Source organism: Schistocerca nitens, chromosome 2, assembly GCF_023898315.1.
Source record: "Schistocerca nitens isolate TAMUIC-IGC-003100 chromosome 2, iqSchNite1.1, whole genome shotgun sequence".
Lineage (NCBI taxonomy): Eukaryota > Metazoa > Arthropoda > Insecta > Orthoptera > Acrididae > Schistocerca > Schistocerca nitens.
In genome coordinates, this window is record NC_064615.1 from 470,954,027 (window position 1) to 470,980,008 (window position 25,982).

The following is a 25,982-nucleotide window of genomic DNA, read 5'->3' on the forward strand; positions in this document are numbered from 1 at the left end:
TGTTTTCGAATAAAGATACTAATTTGTGTGTTGTTGGTGGATATAGGTTCTGATAAACCTGTTCACGGAGGGTTCTCTCCATAGGGCTTGCTTCTGGATGGAAACGATCAACTAATATATGCTTGATGTCCTGGTTGTGTAAAAACGCTCTCCACATGCGGCCAGTGAAATATTTAGCATTCTCTGTCAAGATATTCTGTGGTTTTCCCAATTTCGGTATGAAATCTTTTAACATGCATTGTATCATATGCTTGGTGGTAGTGGTTTTCATAAGATACAATTTCACATATATCGTAAAGGTACCATACACTTCTGGCCATTAAAATTGATACACCAAGAAGAAATGCAGATGATAAACAGGTATTCATTGGACAAATATATTATAGAAGAACTGACATGTGATTACATTTTCATGCAATTTAGGTGCATAGATCTTGAGGAATCACTACCCAGAACCACCACCTCTGGCCGTAATAACGGCCTTGATACGCTTGGGCATTGAGTCAAACAGAGCTTGGATAGCGTGTACAGGTACAGCTGCCCATGCATTTTCAACACGATACCACAGTGACTGACGTATGGTGACGAGCCAGTTGCTCGGCCACCATTGACCAGACATTTTCAATTGGTGAGAGATCTGGAGAATGTGCTGTCCAGGGCAGCAGTCGAACATTTTCTGTATCTAGAAAGGCCCGTGCAGAACCTGCAACATGCTGTCGTGCATTATCCTGCTGAAATGTATGGTTTCGTAGGGATCGAATGAAGGGTAGAGCCATGGGTCGTCACACATCTGAAATGTAACGTCCACTGTTCAAAGTGCTGTCAATGCAAACAAGAAGTGACTGAGACGTGTAACCAATGGCACCCCATACCATAATCAGTATGGAGATGACGAATACACGCTTCCAATGTGCGTTCACCGCGATGTTGCCAGACACGGATGCGACCATCATGATGCTGTGGCCGGCCGGAATGGCCGAGCGGTTCTAGGCGCTACAGTCTGGAACAGAGTTACCGCTACGGTCGCAGGTTCGAATCCTGCCTCGGGCATGGATGTGTGTGATGTTCTTAGGTTAGTTAGGTTTAAGTAGTTCTAAGTTCTAGGGGACTGATGACCTCTGAAGTTAAGTCCCATAGTGCTCAGAGCCAGCCATGATGCTGTAAACAGAACCTGGATTCTTCCGAAAAAATGACGTTTTGCCATTCGTGCACCGATGTTCGTCATTGAGCACACCATCGCAGGTGCTCCTTTCTGTGATGCAGTGTCAAGGGTAACCGCAGCCATGGTCTCCGAGTTGATAGTCCATGCTGCTGCAAACGTCGTGGAACTGTTCGTGCAGATGGTTGTTGTCTTGCAAACGTCCCCATCTGTTGACTCAGGGATCGAGACGTGGCTGCACGATCCGTTACAGCCATGCGGATAAGATGCCTGTCATCTCAACTGCTAGCGATACGAGGCCATTGGGATCCAGCACGGCGTTCCGTATTACCCTCCTGAACCCACCGATTCCGTATTCTGCTAACAGTCATTGGATCTCTACCAACGCGAGCAGCAATGTCGCGATATGATAAACCGCAATCGCGATAGGCTACAATCCGACCTTTATTGAAGTCGGAAACGTGATGGTACGCATTTCTCCTCCTTACCCGAGGCATCACAACAACGTTTCACCCGGCAACGCCGGTCAACTGCTGTTTGTGTATGAGAAATCGGTTGGAAAGTTTCCTCTTGTGAGCACGTTGTAGGTGTTGGCACCGGCGTCAACCCTGCGTGAATACTCTGAAAAGCTAATCATTTGCATATCACAGCATCTTTTTCCTGTCAATTTTCACGTCTGTAGCACGTCATCTTCGTGGTGTAGCAATTTAATGGCCAGTAGTGTAAATAGCCAATATATATTTCATTCCACCACGAGCGGTCGGTAGTGGTCCTAAGACGTCCACCGATACAGTTTGAAGTGGCTGAATGGGAATGATTGAATGTGGAATGGTTTTGTTACTTCTATTGTTGACTTTTGCTTTCTGACAAATGTCACATGTTCTTACTATTTTTTGAACCATACGTTTAACATTCGGAATATAACACCATCTTTGTGTTGTTTCGGTGATTTAATATATTGTTCTCTATTTTATAATGGTAGGTTTCGTTACCGTCTTGTTCTGTTATTATTGAGTGTTTTATTTTCTTCCAGACATGATCTTCGTCTTGCAGCTGTCCTACTGTTCCTATACAGGTGAATATATTCTCGACGGTATGGTTGTGACGTCATCAATAAAACTTTAAATTCGGACGCTTGCTCTACCATTTCTACTAGTTGTGACATTCCTACTGGTAGACGTGACAATGCGTCAGCAATTTATCCTTTCCTTTGATGTACATTATTCTTAGATCATATTCCTGTAGTACTAGTGCCCTAGTGCTAGTCTGGCATGTAATAACTTGCACATGAATAGGAAGCTTAAGGCCTGATGATCGCAGAACAAGTTTATCTGTTTGCCGTAAAGATAATAATGAAATTTTAGGAGTGCCCACATGACACTTAGTGCCTCCAGTTCCGTTACTGAATAGGCCCTTTCACACTTAGTAAGCACCCTGCTGGCGAAAGCTATTACCCTTATTTCACAATCCCCTTTGGTTTTTTCTAGTTGAAACAAACATGCTCCTAAACCATAGGATGAAGAATCAGTGGCTATACAAAAATCTTTGTTCATATCGGGATGATATAACAATTGTACATTTACTAAGGCTATATTGATATCTTTGTACGCTTGCTGACATTCTTCGGATGGGATCAGTTCCAGGGAACGTTTTTACGCAATAAGGTGAGCAATGCTTCATGGTTGAGCAACTGATTCTGCACAAAACTTCAGAAAAAGGAAACCAATCCGATGAATGATTTTTAACTGTTTTTTGTTTATAGGTTATTGGAATTCTGTAATCGCTTGGAGCTTTTTTTCGTCGGACATTATTCCTACTTAAGTTGTTTTCTCCCAGACTTGGATTTTTCAATATTTGCAGTAATACCTGCCTCTGCTAGTTTACTTAACACTCTCTCTAAAATTTCTACATGTTCTTTCCATGTGGGTGTGGCTACTAAAAGATTGTCCACGTAAAGAGTCACTTTTTCTAACAAATCTGCGCCTAGTGCTTGATCCAGTGCGGTAATGAATACTCCTGTGCTTACATTGAGTCCAAAGGTTAATACTCTAAAGTGGTAGCGCCTTCCGTTGAAAATGAAGGCGCTATATTTCCTAGATTCTTTCGTTAGCGGGCTTTGTCAATAACTGCTTCACAAATCTATAGAGGTCAGGTATTTTACACCATAAAAATTTTGTATTTGTTCCTCTAGGCTCGCCGGCCTTGTCCTCACGGGTATGATAATTTTATTTATGTTCCTCACGTCTAGGACAAGTCTAATTTTTCCACCAGGCTTGGCTGCAGCTACTAGAGGACTACTATATGGTGATAGGGATGGTTCTAGAATTCCCCATTGCACCATCTTTTGTGTTTCCTTGTTTACTGCTTCTTTTTTAGTCCATGGAACAGAATATGAAGCTTGGCAGTATATTTTGTGGGGAAACATCTGTATTGTGCTCGTACCGTTTGACGATTCCAGGTCTTTCGGAAAATACTTCACTATAATGGTTTAATAACTGTATAAGTTGTTGCCGTTGTGATCCGGTCAAATAATCTGATTCTTGTACTTTGCCGTCAACGGTTTTTGTCCAGCTAAATGTTTCATCAGGAACTACATCTGCATAATACTCTTCTTGTCCCCTTAAGTCGCTGCTTACTTGTAATATTGGCAGTCCTCCGCTTTTAACTTGTATGCATTGGCAATCTGTACCAGGGATACTTTCTGTTCACACCAAATCCAGCACAATCTGTCTATTTTCATTCAAAATGCAAATCTTTCCACTCGAGAGGTCAATTTGTGCCTTTCTTGAGCTAGGAAAGTCGCACCCCAGGCTGCAGGCCACTCGCAATCCTTTAATCACCAGAAACGCACATTTTATGTTTTCCTTTCCGAGGCATGAATCTACCCACACCTGGTATTGAATGTGTTGTGCTTGTGCACTAATGGCTCCAGTAACACAACAGTTCTGTACTGGGTATGCAGTTTTGACTTAGGGTTTTAAAAAGATCGTAGCTCATGACATTTGTAGTAGCACCTGTATCTATATATATTTCTATTGGAATTTCACTGATTCTTGCTTTTACAATGGTGTGCACTACATCTACTTCTGTGTTATTACATTTGTTTGGTTTGATTAACAAATCCTGTTGCATACTATTTCCGTCCTGTTACCTCAGCAGTCGTACATTGTCTTGTGCACTACTTATAGATGTGCCCCCTATCTGTCCGTCGACCAACAATTGGGAGCTTATTGCGGTCGTTTCTCATTTGACGGTCGCGCAATGTTATTGCTGCCTTCACCTGTCATCTCAACGATTCTTATGCTACTGTTATTGTCTGTCCATGGTTGCAGTATGGCACTTGCATTCTGTATGGAATTGCGGTTGTCACATTGATAGGTATTACTGTTGACGGGCGGTTGTTGTGCCAATGAAGCTTGCATGCACTGCACCAGATAGTTATGGTTGTTCATGTTATTACTTTGGTTAGGCCATTGACCATCGTTCGACCTGCGTTTATTTTTCAGGTTGCTGTTGTTATTGTATCTGGGATGGTATCTTTCTTCCCATCTACGTTTTTTATTGTAAGGTGTTTGACCATTTCCGTTTTTGCTATTCTGATCTGCATGTGGGTTTTCTTTGCCGTTGCTGTTGTTCTCAAAGTTGATGAGTATTAGTATTATTATTTCAATTCCCATATTTGCGTGGCGAAAAGTTCCCGTTTTCTCGGTCCCTATTCGCCCTGCTTTCTTCTTACGATAGATCGATTTCGTCTAATACAGATAAATATCTTTCCAAATCATCTACGGGCACATTGATCAGTTTGTCACGAATATGACCTAACAATCGCAATTTTGATATCCTGATTACATCACGTGCTGATATGGGCTCATCCCAATATCTGGTTTTATTAATGTATTTCTCGAAATATTTTCGAAGCGCGCCTTGGCTTTGGTTGCATATCTGTGGGCTATAAACTTCGGTTCTAAGATGTTCTTGAATCGCTTTAGACCAATATCTTTCCAAAAATGATGTTTTGAACTGTGCTATATTATGACAAGTGTCTATTATTTCGTTTGCCCACAGGGCAGTGTCACCCTGGATGTGTGCTACTATAAATTGGATCTTTTGACGGTGTTTCCATATGCTACTACTTGTGGAAGGAGAAGCTGCCACCACCTGATTAGGAATAAGCTTACTTCCGTGAACATGCATATTTTCTTTTTCTGAATTATTGCTTGTTGATATGAAGCGTACATGCCATTTCCTTTTCCACGCGTGTTCCTACACCGGTCATTTTACCATTGTGTTGAAGCGTTTGCGAATACACACGTTCGAGCTCGGAAATCCGATGGGGAAGGAAGTTGGCCGTGCCCTTTCAAAGGAACCATCCCAGCATTTGCCTGGAGCGATTTAGGGAAACCACGGAAAACCTAAATCAGGATGGCTAGACGCGGGATTGAACCGTCGTCCTCCCAAACCATGTGCTAAAGGCTTATGGATCCTGGGAAACCATCCCCCACGCAACCCATGAGAAGATTGGCATAGGAAGGAGCTATTCTGGTTTCCATGGCCATACCCTAATCTGTTTTTATGTCTGCCCCTTAAAGGCGAAGTAAGTGTCGGTAAGCATAAAGTTGATTAAGGTGAGCAGGAAGCTTGTCAAAGATTTGGAATCAGATGGGTGCTGACTGACGAAATGTTCAACAGCAGAACGACCATGTACACGGGGAATGCTGGTATAGAGGGAGGTTGCATCAATGGTGACGAGCCAGGTGCGTGGTGGAAGTGTGACGTTCATGGATTTCAGACGACGTGTAAATGGTTGGTGTCTTTAATATAGCAAGACAGTCTCTGTACTAAGGGTTGCAGCTGTGGATCAACTGAGGCAGATATTCATTCAGTAGGTGTTTTGTAGCCTGGAACTATAGGATGGCCAGGATGATTGGGTTTGTGGGTCTTAGGAAGAAGGTAAAAAGATAGGGGTGCAGGGTTTGGACGGAGTGAGGTGTTAGTAGTGAGGGGCCTGAGGTTCTAAGGAGGGACTGCAGGTCAGTTTGAATCACAGGGGTGGAATCTTGAATGGAGGTGCTGTATGTAGAGGTATGAGACAGCTGCCGTAGGCCTTCACTAACATATGATTACTCCTGTCAGTCAGGAACCACGATGGTAGATCCTTTGTCTGCTGGGAGGATAATGATAGGGTTGTAAGCTTTTAGGGAATGAAGAGCTGGGAGTTCTTCAAAGGACAGGTTAAGGGTCATGTTATAGGGACCTGAGGAATGGTTCCTTCTCACCCCATTCGTTAAGTTACCTCTGACCTCTGGCGATTTTTCTGAACACAGCCCCCTTTTTCTAAACTTCTCCAGTTCTTTTTCTTCACCCCTCTTCTTTACCCTTCAACTCTTCTGCTGGAAGCCACTGGCTCCAAAAGCTTGCATACCTAAAACGTTTTCTTTTTATGTCTGTTCTCCTGCTGACACTTTATGACTAGATTTTTTTTCTTCTTCATGAAGTTAGGCATTTTAACTGCATCGTCATGCTACATTTATTCACTAACGAAATTCATAATAAATAATCCATCACAGTTTGAGAAGAATAGTAACCTATAACACTAGAGGGAGAAATGACATTTATTACCCATTATTAAAGTTGTTAGTGGCTTACAAAGGAGTTCAATATTCAGCAACATCATTTGCTCAATCACATAAAATGACCCACAAGTTGTGAATCTAGCCTAATGTAATTGCTCCTGGACAACTCTCATTCCATTGACAAATTTTTATTTAAAAGCTAGTAGCATGTAGGAAAGTACAAGTTTTTGAGTGTATCTGCACGAGTAAGATTAAGGAATAATATGTTCCCTAATGTTAACACCAATCGTGTATATATATCCTGTAAACTAACTTGTTCTACTCTCTCTCTCTCTCTCTCTCTCTCTCTCTCTCTCTCTCTAATGCTCCAATGTAATGAAAGTAATTAATAATTAATTCCCGACGTCTTGTTAAGATTTACAATACAACATTTATATTAAAGGGAGAAACTGACGATGCATTGAATCAATATTAAAGTTGACCAATACATGGGAAAAAAAAATTGAAGTTCTCAATTAGATACAATAATTTATTTTCCATCTCAACAACAGGCACTACAAAATATACGATATTTAAGTCTTGTTGAAACTCAAGCTACAGAAGAATGGAACTTTTAGGAAGCTCTCAATGTATATATTATAAATAGTTACATAGGAATGGAGGTATCACATTTGTTGATGTGCCAAAGTCTAGCTGCAAAAATAGAAATGGACGCACCCATTAATGCTGGAAACTTACCCAGTAATTATTGCTTCTTGAAGCGTACCGCAATAATACCACAGTTATGCTTGATACTAAAGTTTGCATGCTTCAGGCTCCTTCCAAGCATTGGAAAATGTATATAAAACTGATAGCCCTACTCCAGCTGATACAATTTTAAGGGCTGCATTGGTTGAGAAAAATCAGTGTCAACTGAATAAATAGCTATACTTTCACCAGTATCAATTTTTACATCTAGCACTTTACAACAACATTTAAGTAACTATGTCACTGTCATCATTGCCATTATATTATCGTCATCACCACCATCGCACTGACCAGTAAAACAGAGATCAGTTAAAGTTGTTCCTCATTTTGTTTCGTTCAATCATCATCAAAAATTTCTTATAAAAAGGGAGGCACTGCATCATTATAACCCATTTATAATAAAATGGGAAGGATAATTACCTTACAATAATTTATTGTGTACAAATTACTGCACGTAAGCTGTATCACAAATGTTCATATTACAAATATAAAACAAATGGTTCACTATATACACAACACTTGCAATATGCACTAGTTACTGTCCTGCAACTGTCTACTTGCTGCACCAATAACAGTATATTTCCTTTAATTTCCTGCTGCTACTCTCTTCATGTGATTAAGGGCACTGCCTGCCTTGAACCATTGTATCTGCTGTTCGTTCATTGTGTGATTCAACTGTATCTGCTCTTTCTTTCCATCTGCATGTTTCACTTCTGCTGTTACAGGCTGAAACAAATAGCAATATTTACAATTCTGTAGGTATTTACATATTTTTAAAATATGTCAATACAAAGTGACAAAAATGAGAAATAAATACTGTTACTAAACTATCATATCTATATGTACATCCTGCAAAACACTGAAGTGCATGTCAAAGAATGCTTCCCATTTATCACATTAGGATTGCCTTCTGTTCCATTCAGTTATGGAATGCATAAAGAATAACCTATCCACGGTGTAATTTATTTATTAATTTAATTCTGGCTTTCAGTTGCAGGAGAAATATATAGGAGTCTAGTAATTCCTGGAGTCCTCACATAATGCTGATCCTTGAAACACTGAGTGACTTGTGGGACAGTTGGCTTCTAAATATGTTGTTAAGGTTTTACACACACACACACACACACACACACACACACACACACACACACACACACACAGAAATAGCCTAGGATTGTTTGCACGAGATATCCTTCTTAGACTTAGTTTATTTTCCAGGTAACCAACCAAATTGAATGCACTCATTCAATATCATGCCCAAACAAATGGTTATTCCCAGGTATTTGTACAAGTTGGAGTCTAAAGATATTACATTTTTGCATTTTGCAAATAGCAGAATTTTACATTTCTGAACATTCAAAGCAATTTGCCGTTCTCTGCACTACTTTTGAATCTTCTTAATATCTGGCTAAATATTTCTGCAGCTATTCTCAGAGAGTACATTATAGGTAACTGTGTAATACGAAAAAATGTGAGGTTACTCTTAATATTGTCTTACAGGTCAGGAAACACTGCAGCTGCCTGACTGCCTTGACCCAGTGCTTTCAGCCACATGAGGTAAGTGCAAGTTGGGATTCATGTGACCGATGTTTTCAGAACCTATGCCGGTCTGCATGTAGGTCGTTCTGATTGATATATGTCATTCTCTCTGACCTTACAATATGTTCTAAAATCCTGCAACAGACATACGACAAGGACACAAAGATAGCTCTGTGAATAACTTCTGAACTGTTTCTTATAGACTGGTGTGAGCTTTGCCTTTTCCTACTACTACTACTACATACAAAATTTTTGTTGACGAGTCTTTGGTGTATTACGGTTAAAGAGGGGGCTAACTCGGTCACATATTTATATCACTACGTGCCTAACCCAAGGCACAGTAAACTGGTCCCAGTTGCAGATTGCCTACATAACAGCTTCCATGGGATACAAGAACTTTATTTTCAGTACGTCCTAATTTTTGACCAAATTTAAAATGCTGCCATAATCTACTGATTAAAGAGTTATAATTTACATTACAGGTTTAACCCAGCAAAACAAGTATTGCATTTAGAAACTGTGCATATGTCTTAAAGCCAGCACAACCAACAGCATGCAAATGTCTTGACTACATTCATAAAATACTACAGAATTAAAGGATTTATCAAGTTCCAACATACTGAAAACACACCTATACAGAACTCTTTCTTGCTTATACACTTAAGATCAAATATTTAACGCATTAAATCACTTTTAAAGTAATCAGACTTTTGAAACTGTTTTATACCTGGGAGCTTCACTGGCTGCGTAAAGCATCTGACAGGGAACCCATTGGAACCTAGAGCTTGGCTCAGTTTTAGCAATTTCAACTGCTTCTTAATTGACACAAATTAATCCCCTTTGCAGTGGTGTGGTAATTAAATTGTGACACCACTAATGGAAATTCATTCTATGAGGGGAAGTCAAACAAAAGCCTTAAATATTTTTTACTGAGCAAAAGTGGAATAGAAATGTATAATTTTTGGACATAATCTCCCTGTCGTATAACAACCTTCCTCCGATGCATAGGAAGTACATCGATTCCTCTGGGGAGGGGGGGGGGGGCAACTTTTTCTGCGCTTGTGCACAGCCGCTTGTGCACAGCCGCTTGTGCACAGCCACTTGAGCACCAGCAGCTGCGCCTCTTCATCTGAACGAAATTTCTTCCCTCCCATCATCTCTCTTAGAGGTCCAAACATGTGGCAATCACTCAGTGCAAAGTCTGGTGAGTCAAGTTGGATGTGGCAGAGGATAAAAGTGCAGGTCATTGATGATTGCAAGTGTTGCATGGGCAGTACAAGGCCGAGTATTGTCATGTTGCAAAATAACACCCGTAGTCAGCAGTCCATGGTGCTTTGATTGTATTGCAGGCTAAAGCAAATGACTGTGTCCAAAACTTCTTGAGTTTTGGTAATGAGGAATGGCATAACTCCTTGCCTGCTCTCTTTTGTTTTGATTTGGTGGTAGTGTAATCACGTTTCATTTCCTGTAAATGATTCTCCCAAAGAAGCCATAACCTTCAGCTTCTGAGTGCCACTCAAGTTCTTCGCAGATGTCAACCTGTTGCTCTTCCAGTTCTAGAGCAAGGTGCTGTGGCATCCATCTAGCAAACACTTTGAGAAACTTAAAGACTTCATATTTATGGCTATTTCATTCACTGTCACATGGCTTCAACTGCCACAGTAGATGGGTGTCACAAGGTGCTATGCCAGACATGAATGCTGAGCGTCTGTCACAGAAATCGTGCCATGTCTGACTTTTCTACTCCACTCGCACACTTGCAGCAGTGATTGACATGTGTCCCCATACTGGAACTTCATTTGCTGATGGATTTCAACAAGTTTCATACCTTTGCTGCTCACAAGGGAACCTTCCCATCGCACCCCCCCTCAGATTTAGTTATAAGCTAGCACAGTGGATAGGCCTTGAAAAAATGAACACAGATCAATCGAGAAAACAGGAAGAAGTTGTGTGGAACTATGAAAAAAATAAGCAAAATATACAAACTGAGTAGTCCATGTGGAAGATAGGCAACATCAAGGAGTTGGCGAGCTCGGGAGCGCCATGGTCCCGTGGTTAGCGTGAGCAGCTGCGGAGTGAGAGGTTCTTAGTTCAAGTCTTCCCTCGAGTGAAACAATTTTATTCTTTATTTTCACAAAGTTGTGATCTGTCCGTTCGTTCATTGATGTCTCTGTTCACTGTAATGAGTTTAGTGGCTGTGTTTTGCGACCGCACCGCAAAACTGTGCAATTAGTAGACGAAAGGACGTGCCTCTCCAATGGGAACCGAAAACATTTGATTGCAAGCTCATAGGTGAACCGATTCCTCAACAGGAAAACACGTCTGATATATTCTATACGAGACTGGTGACGGCATGTGCATCACATGACAGGAAAATGTTGTCGACCCATCTAACTTGTACACTTGGCGAATGGGTAAAAAGATTCTTCTACCTTGCCCGATTTAGGTTTTCTTGTGGATGTGATAATCACTCCCAAACAAGTGATGAAAACATAAGAGTTTGTCACATAAACTGCAACAAATGAATGCAACAGTTTCGCAGTCGCACAGTTTTCCTTGTGCTCTGTCAAAACATATGTTTTTAACGTTTTCAATTTTTTCTGCGTGTAGACCGTCAAATCCTGCATATGTCCAAGCAAATCTGAACATGTCCTGGAATTTTGGAGAGCGAAGTTGATTTTGTGTAAGTGGCTGAACTTTGATAATTTTCTGAAAATAAAAAATTAAAATTTTCGCTGCCGGGAAGACTTGAACCAAGGACCTCTCGTTCTGCAGTTGCTCACGCTAACCACGGGACCACGGCGTTCCTGAGCCAATATTCACATATATATTGCATATGTTACACATGGACTACTCAGTTTGTATATTTTGCTTATTTTTTTCATAGTTCCACACAATTTCTTCCTGTTTTCTCGATTAATCTGTGTACAGTTTTTCAAGGCCTATCCACTGTTCCACCTTATAACTAAATCTGAGGGGGGTGCGATGGGGAGGTTCCCTTGTCAGAAAAGGTATGACAGGATGCTGCTCTTCCCTGGTGCATGTCACCAGATGGGAAACCATTTTGAAGAGGTACTGTGGACACATTTCATTTCACTAGTCTGTAGTATGTTGCCACCTGTAGGCCATTTCTTACATCACTTTTGACAGTGCCACCAACTTACACAACAATGGTACAAAATATATATTTTTAATTGCAGGTTTAATGTTTTCACCTGACTCCCCCTTGCAAAAAGGGAAATTTGAAGAACAGAATTCAGAATTTCTGCTTTTGCTTTGCTATCCTGTGCTACTCAAGAGTGTCTGGGCATTAAACTTAGTGCCACTCATAGCCTTCACATATGATCAGAAATTTTTAGATTTTGTAAGAGTTCTTTAGAAAATATTCTGTCACGGTTGTTACTGAAGGCTTTACAATTTCCCCTTTACAGAACCAAACATGATCCTCTAAGCAATGCTCCATTTATACTTCTGTGCTTTCTTTTGTACTCCCATTGAAAGGATCCCTTGACATACCACTCACACACCACTCTCAGTCAAGTGTATGAGTGGTGACAAATTCTGTATTTCCTGTAATGTGGACAGCATAGTACCTTAGCTGCATTTGGTATCCCTGGTACATATCTCGGTATGTTTCTTAACACACCCATTTGCAGTATGCTCCAGTCACTTGATTTGCAGGTGCTTACAGATAGCAACTATTTCATCTCATGCCCAAGAATAACATTCATAGTGGGGCTGCACTGTAAACAACTATAAATTTATTTTGTCGATTATCTTAATTTTGTATCAGTTATAACACAAGTCCATGTTAAGAACTGATTCAAATACACATAACATTTCTGTGTGATATATCTCCTTTTGTTTATGAGTATGAAGATACTCTGAACATGCTGTTGCCTACTAACTACAGTTGGCCATGTTTATTGCACCGAAACAACTTAACAACTGTTGGTACTGACTAAGGCCATCAGACATACTGAGATAGCTACTTCAACCAGCCACCATGCCGTGGCTCTTTAGAAAGTGAAGTAGTAGTAGTAGTAGTAGTAGTAGTAGTAGTAGTAGTACACTCCACTAGTAAGATGCAAGCCGCAGGAGGTTTAACAGACTGGAAACAGCAATTTAAAGGGTGCAACACAAAGTGTGCTTGAATTGTGATTAACTTGCTATCTTGAACGTTTATCTCCTAAACATATTTAAGACAATATCTTAATTCTGCAGTGTCAATGAACTGATGAATGGTTCACTTTCACTACAAATTGTACATCTCAATACATGCTAGTAAATGTATTACTCAATACATGGACATCTTCCAGAGATCAACAATTTTTTGCTGATTATGATTAAGTTGTAGGTTATTATTTTACTGATGTACAAATATTTAAAAAAATGTGTTTAGAAATTATTTCTACAAATATAAAAAAGTGAAATAATAAAGTAGTTCAAATTAAGAATAAAACCACTAGAAATTGTGCTAAACATATTCTGTTCAATTTTGAGGTGGTCTTGTGAAATTGTTAAATTTATTATTATTAATCATTATTTACATAATGTGTGTGTGTGTGTGTGTGTGTGTGTGTGTGTGTGTGTGTGTGTGTGTGTGTATATGTCATTAACATGAGTGCTTGAATTGCATTTTTCACCCATGTGCAGTAAATGTGATAAATAGTGAATATAAACTTCTATTTATCATCTTACTTATGTACAAATATAAAAAATATTTTTGTAACATTGTTAGTATTCCATCCTGGATTTCCCATTGTTTAAATATAAACTCCTGCATTTTCATTCAGGGTGTATATGTGGATGAGGAAAAAAAATTCCCAGATTTCCCGGTTAAAAATACCGTTTCTCCCAGATGAAAAAACACCTTTTCCATATTAAGTAACAGCATACTTTTCCTCGGAACTGTAAAACTTATCAATCCTTTCAATGGTTGTGGTTTTACACACCGGCGTAGCATTTCCGGGCACTTTAGAAAACTAAACTCAGGGGGAAAAGCACGTTTTGGAAAGATGTCTGATGTGCAGCAACATGTACACTGCATATTTTTGTATTACGAAAGTATAAATTCGAATTCCACCAAACACTGCATGTTACTTTCCGAAGAACTGAAATCGAGATTGCGATGCGCTTTTGTAAGCCAGTCGTAGCTGATGTCAAGCGATCTCGCCAGCCGATGACAGCGTATATTCAGAGCATAGCACACATGATGTAGTCAGCCAATAGCAACATCACTTAAGTAGCGCGAACACACAAATAGGAAAAAGTAACGGTTTAAATTAATATACATATTGTTGCTACAAGAAAAGAAAAGTTTTTATGTATAATATTGGTCTCCAAGATTAATAAGCTGCAAGAGAAGCTAAGCTTTCAAACATAATGTTGATCTTTTTTGCGCGTGTTGCACTTTAAGATATATCACACAAATGTGCCAGCAGAATTTGTAACAATGACATATGTCTGATCTTCTGGGCTCAAAAATATTCTAAATGGTCATCGTCAAAGATTTTATTTTTGAATGAGAGTCAAACGCTCTGTGATTTAAAAAATTCATCAGACATTCGCACAGAGTTCATCTTGCGTAAAAATAAATTTACTTTGAAAGTAACGCTTTCCAAACAACCATTCGGAATATTTTCTCGCGACCTGTTAGAAACAGATTCGTTTCAGCAGTTGCCAGATAGCGCTAGATAACAGGCTTCACTGCGCTTGCGCAGCTACGGTGACGCAGGAAGCCTGTATGTTTGCATTTGTAAAACATTGAAAGATCTTACAGTATGTCATAAGAGAAACTAGACATTAGAGGAGACTCCAAGAGCATGGGAATTTTGTGAACCATAATAAAATGCATCATTTAGCTTAAAGTGCACATCTGTATGTCCAGATTCAGATGTAAATTTTCTTGGAGTACCAGTACTGTATTATCTCATGTTTGGTTCTTTATTAAGGTATAATCCCATACGTGCTAGAAGATGAAAAAGTGAACTTGAAATGCAGCGAATAGTTGAAACTAGCCAATAGTGTGGAATGAAACACTTTGTTCAAATAAACTGACTGCCTCAACAGAAAATATTTCTCTAACAAACCGACAAAAATAACTTCATTGTTCTGCAAGGCGATTAACGCTTGACTGTCAGACAGGTGGAAACAAAATAAAATCTGAAACTAATTACATATTTTAGCCTTCCGTAGTTATGTGAATGTATTTTAATTCACTTGATAGCTCCCGGTCACAGAAATCCGATTTGTTTTCATTTGACGTGAGAGCAATAAACGAAGAGGAAACAGCAAAATCACGTAACGTAAACACGGGTCACATGTTAGACAAGTTATCTGGTCTTAAGTGTGCCAAACTGCAGTGCCAAGCCTCTTTTCACACAGCGTTCCTCCATCACACGTCTCTGTATTTCACTCTATGGAATTCCAACACGTAATATTTTGTAATGGGTGCCATCAAACTATATTCATGCCAGTGGAAATTATAATGTCCTGTGGAACCTTTCCTGCTCCCAATAGGCCGGTTTGACATACTGTCCCTCTTTTAAAAAATCTCACAATTCATACTGGATGGGATTATTTGTAACCGGCAGAACAAGAACTTTTCAGAAAATCTGCAGTCTTTACAGCATATTAGCTAATAACTTGCTGTTTTGTGTGAAATAAAATTAAATATAGGATACATTAAACGAGTAAAGACAAGAGACAAGCAAGACAGTAGAACACATTTCTTCAACCCTTAAGTCCTAGCTTTTTTTCTCTCTAATCTTGCCACAGCTTTATATGGCGTACTTTACTTTCTGGGAAAGAATCTATTACCTCATCAAAGTTCGTCAACGTTTTGCTACATGAAAAAACAAAATGACGTTGTCTAACACTAGAAAAGCTGTTGATACAAATAGTATCCAAGACTGGTGTGGTTTCTCGATCTGATTACTGTATTTACTCGAATCTAAGCTGCACTCTAATCTAAGCCGCACCTGAAATTTGAGACTCGAAATTCAAGGGGAGAGAAAAGTTTTAGGCCGCACCTCCAAATCGAAACAAAGTTGGTCCATTGTAATATGAGACACAATTTAGGTCGAATGAATGACGATAAACCTACAGTAGTTTGCTTCGAGTCGTAAGCTTAGCAGTTAAGCTTTACCAGGTAGCCATTGCTATGTGTCAGATGCTCCATCCGTATTTATACGAGTACCCTTTCTTTTTCACGTGCTTTGTCTGGTTTGAATCGACTGCTTATTTTGCTTTGATCTGATAAGTGCCGTTTTCTTTGTTATAGGTGTTTACGTCACTCTAAGCTGAAAATGCATTACTGTACTGTGTCATGCATTATTTGTCGCATTCTGATAGTGTGTGTTTACGGCCTGTCGGCGCTCGCAGCATGGCTTGCTTTCGTGCGCGCTACCGCCACTTTTTTAAAAAAAAGAAAGAGAGAGAGAGAGAGAGAGAGAGAGAGAGAGAGAGAGGAATCGTCTCATTAGCGAAACAACGGCAAGAGAATGCTATTTGTTGTTACTTACACTGCTGCTTTCGTTGATAATGATCAACAAGAACCAAATAATAGACTGCGTATGACAGAACATGTTCTGAACGAGAGTTAGGTGAAAATTTTTCTCCGTTCGAAAATCTTTGCGGCCGCTTCTTTATCTTTAGTACATCAAATTCTGCACAGAAATTAGTCATCTTAGATTTAAAAATCTAGTCAGTTGCCGTGCTTCATTTCTGACTGTATCGCTACTAGGCATAAGAATAATACGAATATAAACATGACATGATACGTATATTCTTCCGCGTTTGCTGTTGTCTCACTCTAGTTTTGTATTTATTAGGCAGACAGGATTTAAATGAGATAGCAGCAAACACGAAAGAATACATGGCAAAATGTTTATACTCGTATTATTCTTATGGCGAAGAGAATACTGTATGTGATTCACATTTCATCAGGTTCTTATTAGCAACCATCACTTCTCACAGGTAGGAAAAAATTCAGAACGTAGAGTTGGCCATATTGACAAACATCCCAAACAGTCTTGCCAGTCGGATTTTCGTAGTACATTGAAATTCTGCCACATTCGAAGATGAACAATACGGAATTTATATTTACTTCGTTGGATGATGTATGAGAATGCAGTGGTTAAAACTCGGGGTGGAGAAAGAAAAGCTCGTCTTCCACCTTTTTTTTAAATTTATTTACTGACGCAGAGGTTTTGGTGCCAGTATTTATCTTTGTGCCTTGAAAGCATGCCTGTGTAGCGCCACATATATTTGACGGCAGAAGTTAGTTGTGGCGGCACCTACCAACATTCTTCAGAACTTCCGCTTGCTTTGCACTCGATTCTAAGCCGCAGGAGGTTTTTTTTGGATTACAAAAACCGGAAAAAAAGTGCGGCTTGGATTTGAGTAAATACGGTACGTGTATTTTGTCACTGTCTGCTAGATAAAATGAAATACGCCTGCCTAATATTGCAGCAATTGTTACACACACCAAATAAACGAGACTGTTTCGGCACAAATGGTCATTTTTATAACACCACGGAATATAATTCATGAAGTACCAATATCAAATGCCTATTAGGCCTACTACAAGAAAAATGCTTTATGTTAGGAAATAGTATCACATTTCATTCATACACTCTAGTTTCTGAAGCATGAGATCGAAAAGTAGTAGTACGAAATTTTTATATAAATTTGGATATTCTATCGTGCTTTGTGCAAGTCCCTGTTTCTTCTCCTTCCACGTTCTAACAAACAATCTTGTCATCACTAATTCTCTAACTATTCCTGCCGGTGTCAAAACTTATTCTTCGGTTAACTTCACTAACCCTGCCACAATCACCGGTTTAGTTACCCCGCATTTATTCTCCGGTTAGGTGTTGTTATGTGTTCGTACAACACGTTTTGCGCGCTACTCCCAGAACAGAATGTAAGCGGCTGCTAGCCAGGGACTGTATCACCGGCCGTTAAAAGTGTAGTGGTCTGGCCAAAAATTTCCTGTCAAAATTTCATTTTCTTGGATACACGGAGGAGACAATACAGAATCTTTTTCGCCTGTTATTCCCGTTAGCCGTTTATTTCCACTGTGGTAGTCTGAATCTATGGAATTCGCTAGTAGTTATAACAACGCTGATCATTTGCAAACCCTGTCAACCACATAAAACAGCAATTGGCCGTCTCTTTTGACTGCAGGAAAGTTTATTTCTAGATGCGACGGGATTCTCATGGCAGGCACATCACGTACACTATGCACGCATTCAAAAATCAACTTACGATTCTTTCAGAAATCAACATAGAATTTGTTCAAAAACCAACAGGGATGTGTTCAAAATCATGTGGGTAATCGATACACCAACGTGCGAACTGCCGCCTGGGGCAGATACAGCAGTTTGTCCCTGACCCCTAGTTCCGGGCCTGTTGCGCATTTGTGAATCTGGCAGCTTAGGGGTACCAGTAAAATTTTTCCAGATGGCATCTGGCTGCCTGCTGCTATTGCTTATACAGCTAACTGCCGCGCTTCTCTAGCCAGTAATGGGAGAAAGCACTACTCATACGCGACTCAACTGCACATGTGCATAAGCTCGATCGCAACTGCTGAAACGAATCTAATGTGAACAGTTGTGACGTCACGCTCATCGGAGGCAATTTGTTGTTATGAAACATTGCATAGTCTTCCTAAAGCCTTCGACACATTTTGCTTGGCAGACGCTTGTATGAGCACTGTGTTTTGTTGTTGTGTATGCTGCATTTCCTTTGCAACTTCAGTTTTTTTTTTTTTGCTGCAGTATTATTCTGCAGTAGCGAGATACAGTAATATTCTATGTTAGAGTATTGGTTCTTACCAGTCAAAGTTACAGAAATTTAACTGAAAACTAAAACAATGAAAAATTCACGGAATTCTAAAAAATTCCCGGGTTTTTCCCGGTTTTCTACCGGATGAAAAAATTCCCGGGTTTTTCCCGGATCTCCCATTTGTCCTGGGTCGCATACACCCTGTTCATTACTAATATTAATACACAGCAGGAAATTAAATCAAATAATCTTCTGCATGACACAGGAACAATTTATACCGCATCAAAACAACCATGCCAATACTATGAAGAAGATATAATGGAGATCACGAAATAAGACGAGTCCAAATAATTATTTACAACTTTCTGATTGAAATTTAGATTCAAGTTCCAATATGTTATCTTTTTGCTTCCGCTCTTTAAGCAGTTGAACAGCGAGCCAAATTAGTTCACTATTAAATTTAGGTTTGCAAAAAACAATTTTTTGTTGTCTATAAAAATGACTAGGGTTAGAAGTTTGAGTTTAATGAGGAAGAAATTATAAAAGTAACTGGATCCTTACCTTTCCTGGTGCAAGATTTTTAAGACCAAGAAGTGAGATCTTATCTGTAGGTTGTATCTTGTCATAGTCTGCAGGATTAGCAAATGTGAGTGGCAATAGACCCTGCTTCTTCAGGTTGGTCTCATGGATACGAGCAAATGACTTGACAATGATGGCTCGACCACCCAGATGGCGGGGTTCCAGGGCAGCGTGTTCCCTGCTGCTTCCTTCCCCTGAGAAACATTTAATGTCAAGTCACATAAGGAATAGCATTCTACTTAATTTCTAACACAGAAGACATGCTTACACACTCTCAAACTTTCTTATTTAATATGTGAAAACAAAAAATGGCAAGAACAGATACATCTGACACCAGAGATTTAAAATTACTTTGCTGAAACAACAAGCTCTTGTACTACAACAGAAGTAGTTAGTGGCAATTCATGGTTAACAATTGCTATTTTAAGAGGTACTGATAAACCTCTTGAAGGATTGGAGTCTTACAATGAAAGAGATATTATTAGTTATCGCACTTTTGCAGTTAGAGTTATACCCAACTACACGCAACAAGCGGCTACACGGGTAGGAGGGGTTGTGTGATGTGGGCTGGGCGGTTTTTTAGGTTAGATGGCCTTGGGCAAGTACAGAAAGGGCAACAGCCTCAACGGGTGCGGGGCAAAGTCAGGACATGTGGGGACCAAGCAGCAATCGGTATTGTAATTGTCAACTGTCGAAGCTGCATTGGTAAAGTACCGGAACTTCAAGCGCTGATAGAAAGCACCGAAGCTGAAATCGTTATAGGTACAGAAAGCTGGCTGAAGCCAGACATAAATTCTGCCGAAATTTTTACAAAGGTACAGACGGTGTTTAGAAAGGATAGATTGCATGCAACCGGTGGTGGAGTGTTCGTCGCTGTTAGTAGTAGTTTATCCTGTAGTGAAGTAGAAGTGGATAGTTCCTGTGAATTATTATGGGTGGAGGTTACACTCAACAACCAAGCTAGGTTAATAATTGGCTCCTTTTACCGACCTCCCGACTCAGCAGCATTAGTGGCAGAACAACTGAGAGAAAATTTGGAATACATTTCCATAAATTTTCTCAGCATGTTATAGTCTTAGGTGGACATTTCAATTTACCAGATACAGACTGGGACACTCAGATGTTTAAGACGGGTGGTAGGGACAGAGCATCGAGTGACATTATACTGAGTGCACTATCCGAAAATTACCTCGAGCAATTAAATAGAGAACCGACTCGTGGAGACAACATCTTGGACCTACTGATAACAAACAGACTCTAACTTTTCGACTCTGTATGTGCAGAACAGGGAATCAGTGATCATAAGGCCGTTGCAGCATCCCTGAATATGGAAGTTAATAGGAATATAAAAAAAGGGAGGAAGGTTTATCTGTTTAGCAAGAGTAATAGAAGGCTGATTTCAGACTACCTAACAGATCAAAACGAAAATTTCTGCTCCGACACTGACAATGTTGAGTGTTTATGGAAAAAGTTCAAGGCAATTGTAAAATGCGTTTTAGACAAGTACGTGCCGAGTAAAACTGTGAGGGACGGGAAAAACCCACCGTGGTACAACAACAAAGTTAGGAAACTACTGCGAAAGCAAAGAGAGCTTCACTCCAAGTTTAAACGCAGCCAAAACCTCTCAGACAAACAGAAGCTAAACGATGTCAAAGTTAGCGTAAGGAGGGCTATGCGTGAAGCGTTCAGTGAATTCGAAAGTAAAATTCTATGTACCGACTTGACAGAAAATCCTAGGAAGTTCTGGTCTTACGTTAAATCAGTAAGTGGCTCGAAACAGCATATCCAGACACTCCGAGATGATGATGGCATTGAAACAGAGGATGACACGCATAAAGCTGAAATACTAAACACCTTTTTCCAAAGCTGTTTCACAGAGGAAGACCGCACTGCAGTTCCTTCTCTAAATCCTTGCACAAACGAAAAAATGGCTGACATCGAAATAAGTGGTCAAGGAATAGAAAAGCAACTGGAATCACTCAACAGAGGAAAGTCCACTGGACCTGATGGGATGCCAATTCGATTCTACACAGAGTACGCGAAAGAACTTGCCCCCCTTCTAACAGCCGTATACCGCAAGTCTCTAGAGGAACGGAGGTTCAAATGGTTCTGAGCACTATGGGACTCAACTGCTGAGGTCATAAGTCCCCTAGAACTTAGAACTACTTAAACCTAACTAACCTAAGGACAACACAAACATCCATGCCCGAGGCAGGATTCGAACCTGCGACCGTAGCGGTCGCGCGGTTCCAGACTGTAGCGCCAGAACCGCTCGGCCACCAGCGGCCGGCAGGAACGGAGGGTTCCAAATGATTGGAAAAGAGCACAGGTAGTCCCAGTCTTCAAGAAGGGTCGTCGAGCAGATGCGCAAAACTATAGACCTATATCTCTGATGTCGATCTGTTGTAGAATTTTAGAACATGTTTTTTGCTCGAGTATCATGTCGTTTTTGGAAACCCAGAATCTACTATGTAGGAATCAACATGGATTCCGGAAACAGCGATCGTGTGAGACCCAACTCGCTTTATTTGTTCATGAGACCCAGAAAATATTAGATACAGGCACCCAGGTAGATGCTATTTTTCTTGACTTCCGGAAGGCGTTCGATACAGTTCCGCACTGTCGCCTGATAAAGTAAGAGCCTACGGAATATCAGACCAGCTGTGTGGCTGGATTGAAGAGTTTTTAGGAAACAACACAGCATGTTGTTATCAATGGAGAGACGTCTACGGACGTTAAAGTAACCTCTGGCGTGCCACAGGGGAGTGTTATGGGACCATTGCTTTTCACAATATATATAAATGACCTAGTAGATAGTGTCGGAAATTCCATGCGGCTTTTCGCGGATGATGCTGTAGTATACAGAGAAGTTGCAGCATTAGAAAATTGTAGCGAAATGCAGGAAGATCTGCAGCGGATAGGCACTTGGTGTAGGGAGTGGCAACTGTCCCTTAACATAGATAAATGTAATGTATTGCGAATACATAGAAAGAAGGATCCTTTATTGTAGGATTATATGATAGCGGAACAAACACTGGTAGCAGTTACTTCTGTAAAATATCTGGGAGTATGCGTGCGGAACGATTTGAAGTGGAATGATCATATAAAATTAATTGTTGGTAAGGCGGGTACCAGGTTGAGATTCATTGGGAGAGTGCTTAGAAAATGTAGTCCATCAACAAAGGAGGTAGCTTACAAAACACTCGTTCGACCTATACTTGAGTATTGCTCATCAGTGTGGGATCCGTGCCAGATCGGGTTGACGGAGGAGATAAAGAAGATCCAAAGAAGAGCGGCGCGTTTCGTCACAGGGTTATTTGGTAACCGTGATAGCGTTACGGAGCTGTTTAATAAACTCAAGTGGCAGACTCTGCAAGAGAGGCGCTCTGCATCGCGGTGTAGCTTGCTTGCCAGGTTTCGAGAGGGTGCGTTTCTGGATGAGGTATCGAATATATAGCTTCCCCCTACTTATACCTCCCGAGGAGATCACCAATGTAAAATTAGAGAGATTACAGTGCGCACGGAGGCTTTCAGACAGTCGTTCTTCCCGCGAACCATACGCGACTGGAACAGGAAAGGGAGGTAATGACAGTGGCACGTGGGGTGCCCTCCGCCACGCACCGTTGGGTGGCTTGCGGAGTACAGATGTAGATGTAGACATTGACTGATCAGTTTATGACATAGTAGTATATGGACTACCAAAATGATCCAATACTGTTGGAAACAATCTAGCAGGTAAACATATCACGATGAGGAGACCACTCGTTTCATTTAGCAAAATGAAATTTTCATGTAACACTATGAAAACTGATAAACAAATGCTGTGTACAAACTCTTTGAGCTGTTGAGAGATCCCACAGTTATACCACCAAACATGACATCCTTTCACTGTGTTCTTGTCAGTCCATCAGTATCCATTCTTCAGTAAAAGTCCTTCAATTTATGCTGCAATTACAACTGTGCTATCATTTTTCATACCTCTATTCAGAATTATTACCTACTGAACTAAAATTAGGGAACTTCGGAGCAAGATTGTCCCATGGTTCAGACTATCCTGTGTTGGCACGCCATCACCCCCATAACTCACCATTATTGATTTACCTCTGTTTCAGCAAACAAAGACATGCTGTATAATGACATTATCCTCAACTCGTTAATATCTGAAAAAAGAGTGAAATATTAATTAAAAAAAAATCAAGATGATAAATGGAAATTATGATCTCTGTCTCACTTCTGTTTTCCCTCGTGAAGGAAAAATTATCTTGCCACCCCTCTCCTCTATGAAATGGCAAGAAGAGATTGTTACAATGTAACGTGAAGGCTTCTGTATGCCTTTTGATGACAGAGAGAAAACAAACTGGAGTGGATGGAATAGTCACTGCAACAACTCATTACCAATTGCTGCTTTAATGCCAATCCACCGCACAGTGTAAATAACAACCCGGAAAAGTAATGGATATGGTTTCTAGTGAAAGAGTTCCTGGCCATTATTGTTTATCTCCAGAATTACCTGGGGCCCACTGACTTTTACTTCACATTTTAATAGCTATCGATCTTTTCTTTTTTCTTTTTACACACTGTATATCTTGCCAGCAATACACTATGGAATATGTTATAAGTGAACTGGTAGTCCACTTGACTCTTTGACAGCATTAAGCAAACAAGTTAAGGTTTTTTGGGGACAGTCAACTATATCTGCCCGTGCTCAACTGATTACAGTGTTGTTCTTCCACATTACTCAAGTTCTGGGTTGAACATCCATAGCACCTAAACGTTAAACACTACTCACTGCATTCTTTCCTACTTCACTTAGCAGCAAAGAGCTTACTTCCTTCTGGGAACTGGATCCTAACACCATAACCCATCCGAGTTCTAAGTGACATTACAAACAACAATATGGGAAGGCTAGATTGCTACTCATCACATACAGGTGGTGTTGAGTCACAGACAGATGCAATGAAAAAGAACACTAGAAGTATTTCAGTTTTTGGACAAAGTCCTCCTTTGGAAATAGAAATGCATGCACGCAAAAACACATATGGCCACGGTCACTAGGCATTAAACCCCTACTGCAACTGCCTCTGATGTGAGTAACTGTCTAGTTTGGGAGCAAGGAATAGGTGTGGAGTGGGGATACAGAGGGATAACAGCGTAGAGATGGGAGTAGATGCTAGTTGCTACCTGTGGGAACGTGCAGGAGGATAGGGCTGCCAGGTGCAGTGTTGGGAGGAGGAGGAGGAGGAGGGGGCTAAAGGAGAGGAAGGAAAGTACAATGTAGGTGCATTGGCAGAATAGAAGTACTGAGCGGGAGCAGGGAAGGAGATAAGCAGGTGGAGAACATGGATATTCTCCCTGGTCTTCCATCTGCCTACCCCCCTTCCCTGCTCACTTGCTAGTACTACACATGCCTTCTATCCTGTTAATGCACCCACACTGTCCTTTCCTCTTTTCTACTTCTTTCCTCTCCATAACCAACCCCCCCCCCCCCCCACACACACACACATAGCCTCTCAATACCACTCCCAGAAACTCTATCCAGTCCCCAGCACATCCCTGGACACACCAACAGGCACCACTAGCAGCTTCCCCTACTCCTACCCTGCTATCCCCCTCCATCCCTACCCCACACCTATTCTTTGCTCCCACTCTACCCACCCCAGCTAGATTCTTGTTAATGTCAGGTTATGTTGCAGCAGTGCTTTAGTGCCTGGAGACAGCGGCCATGTGTGTGTGAGTTGTTCTAATGTGTATGTGTTCCTTACGTCTGAAGAAGAAGTTTATCCTAAAGCTGAAATATTTCTAGTGTTCTTTTACACTGCCTGTCTGCGACTCAAGGCCTCTTCTATGTGGTGAGTAGTTCTCTATCCTTTCGTACTGTGATACCAGTGTTTCACATGATTGCTGTTTTTTTTTTTTTTTTTTTTTTTTTTTTTTTTTGTGGTTTTAGGGCGCACAACTTCAATGGTCATTAGCGCCCAGACTACGTGAGGAATGCACCGCGAGTCACAAGTTTAAAACAGCAACGAAACGGAAAACACGATAAAAGACAGACTGACAGGCATAGGATTAAAAAAAGAAAACAGCAGAATCAAATGTCCTTGGAGAGGGTTGTCAAATTGATAAAATGAAGAACGCGAGCAGCTGCTCGTGGGTCATCCGCTAAAATGGCTTCTACAGTAGATGGCAGGCCAAGATCAAGACGCAGGGTGTTAAAATCCGGACAGACCGTCAGCAATTGCCCACATGGGCAGAACGGCGCCGGCGCAGCCGTCAGCAGATGGCGATGGCTGAACCGGCAGTGGCCAATTCGTAACCAGGCCAAAACGACCTCCTCCCGCCGAGAACGGCGTGAGGAGGATGTCCAAGCCACGGGAAGAGGTTTCAGGGCCCTAAGTTTGTTGCCTGTAAGTGCAGCCCAATCGGCATGCCACTGCGATAAAATGCGCCGACAAATTACCCTGCTACAATCTGACGAAGGGACACAACAAGAAGCTGTCCGAGGCTGGAGGACCGCAGCCTTGGCCGCGGCATCTGCAGCTTCGTTCCCAGGGATACCGACATGGCCAGGAACCCACATAAAGCTAACCGGAGAA

General features: G+C 40.8%; 1 protein-coding gene across 1 annotated transcript in view; it reads right to left on the reverse strand.

Annotated features, from left to right (window-relative positions):
- Positions 1-7,247: 7,247 nt before the first annotated feature.
- Positions 7,248-25,982, reverse strand: part of LOC126236387 (probable aconitate hydratase, mitochondrial) — a 131,961-nt gene continuing 113,226 nt past the window's right edge. The window contains exons 14-15 of the mRNA XM_049945673.1: positions 19,372-19,583; positions 7,248-8,205 (exon numbers count right to left, since the gene is read on the reverse strand). Of these exons, the coding sequence (XP_049801630.1) occupies positions 8,065-8,205; positions 19,372-19,583 (353 nt within the window). The 3' untranslated portion in view covers positions 7,248-8,064. The remainder of the gene's footprint in view (positions 8,206-19,371; positions 19,584-25,982) is intronic.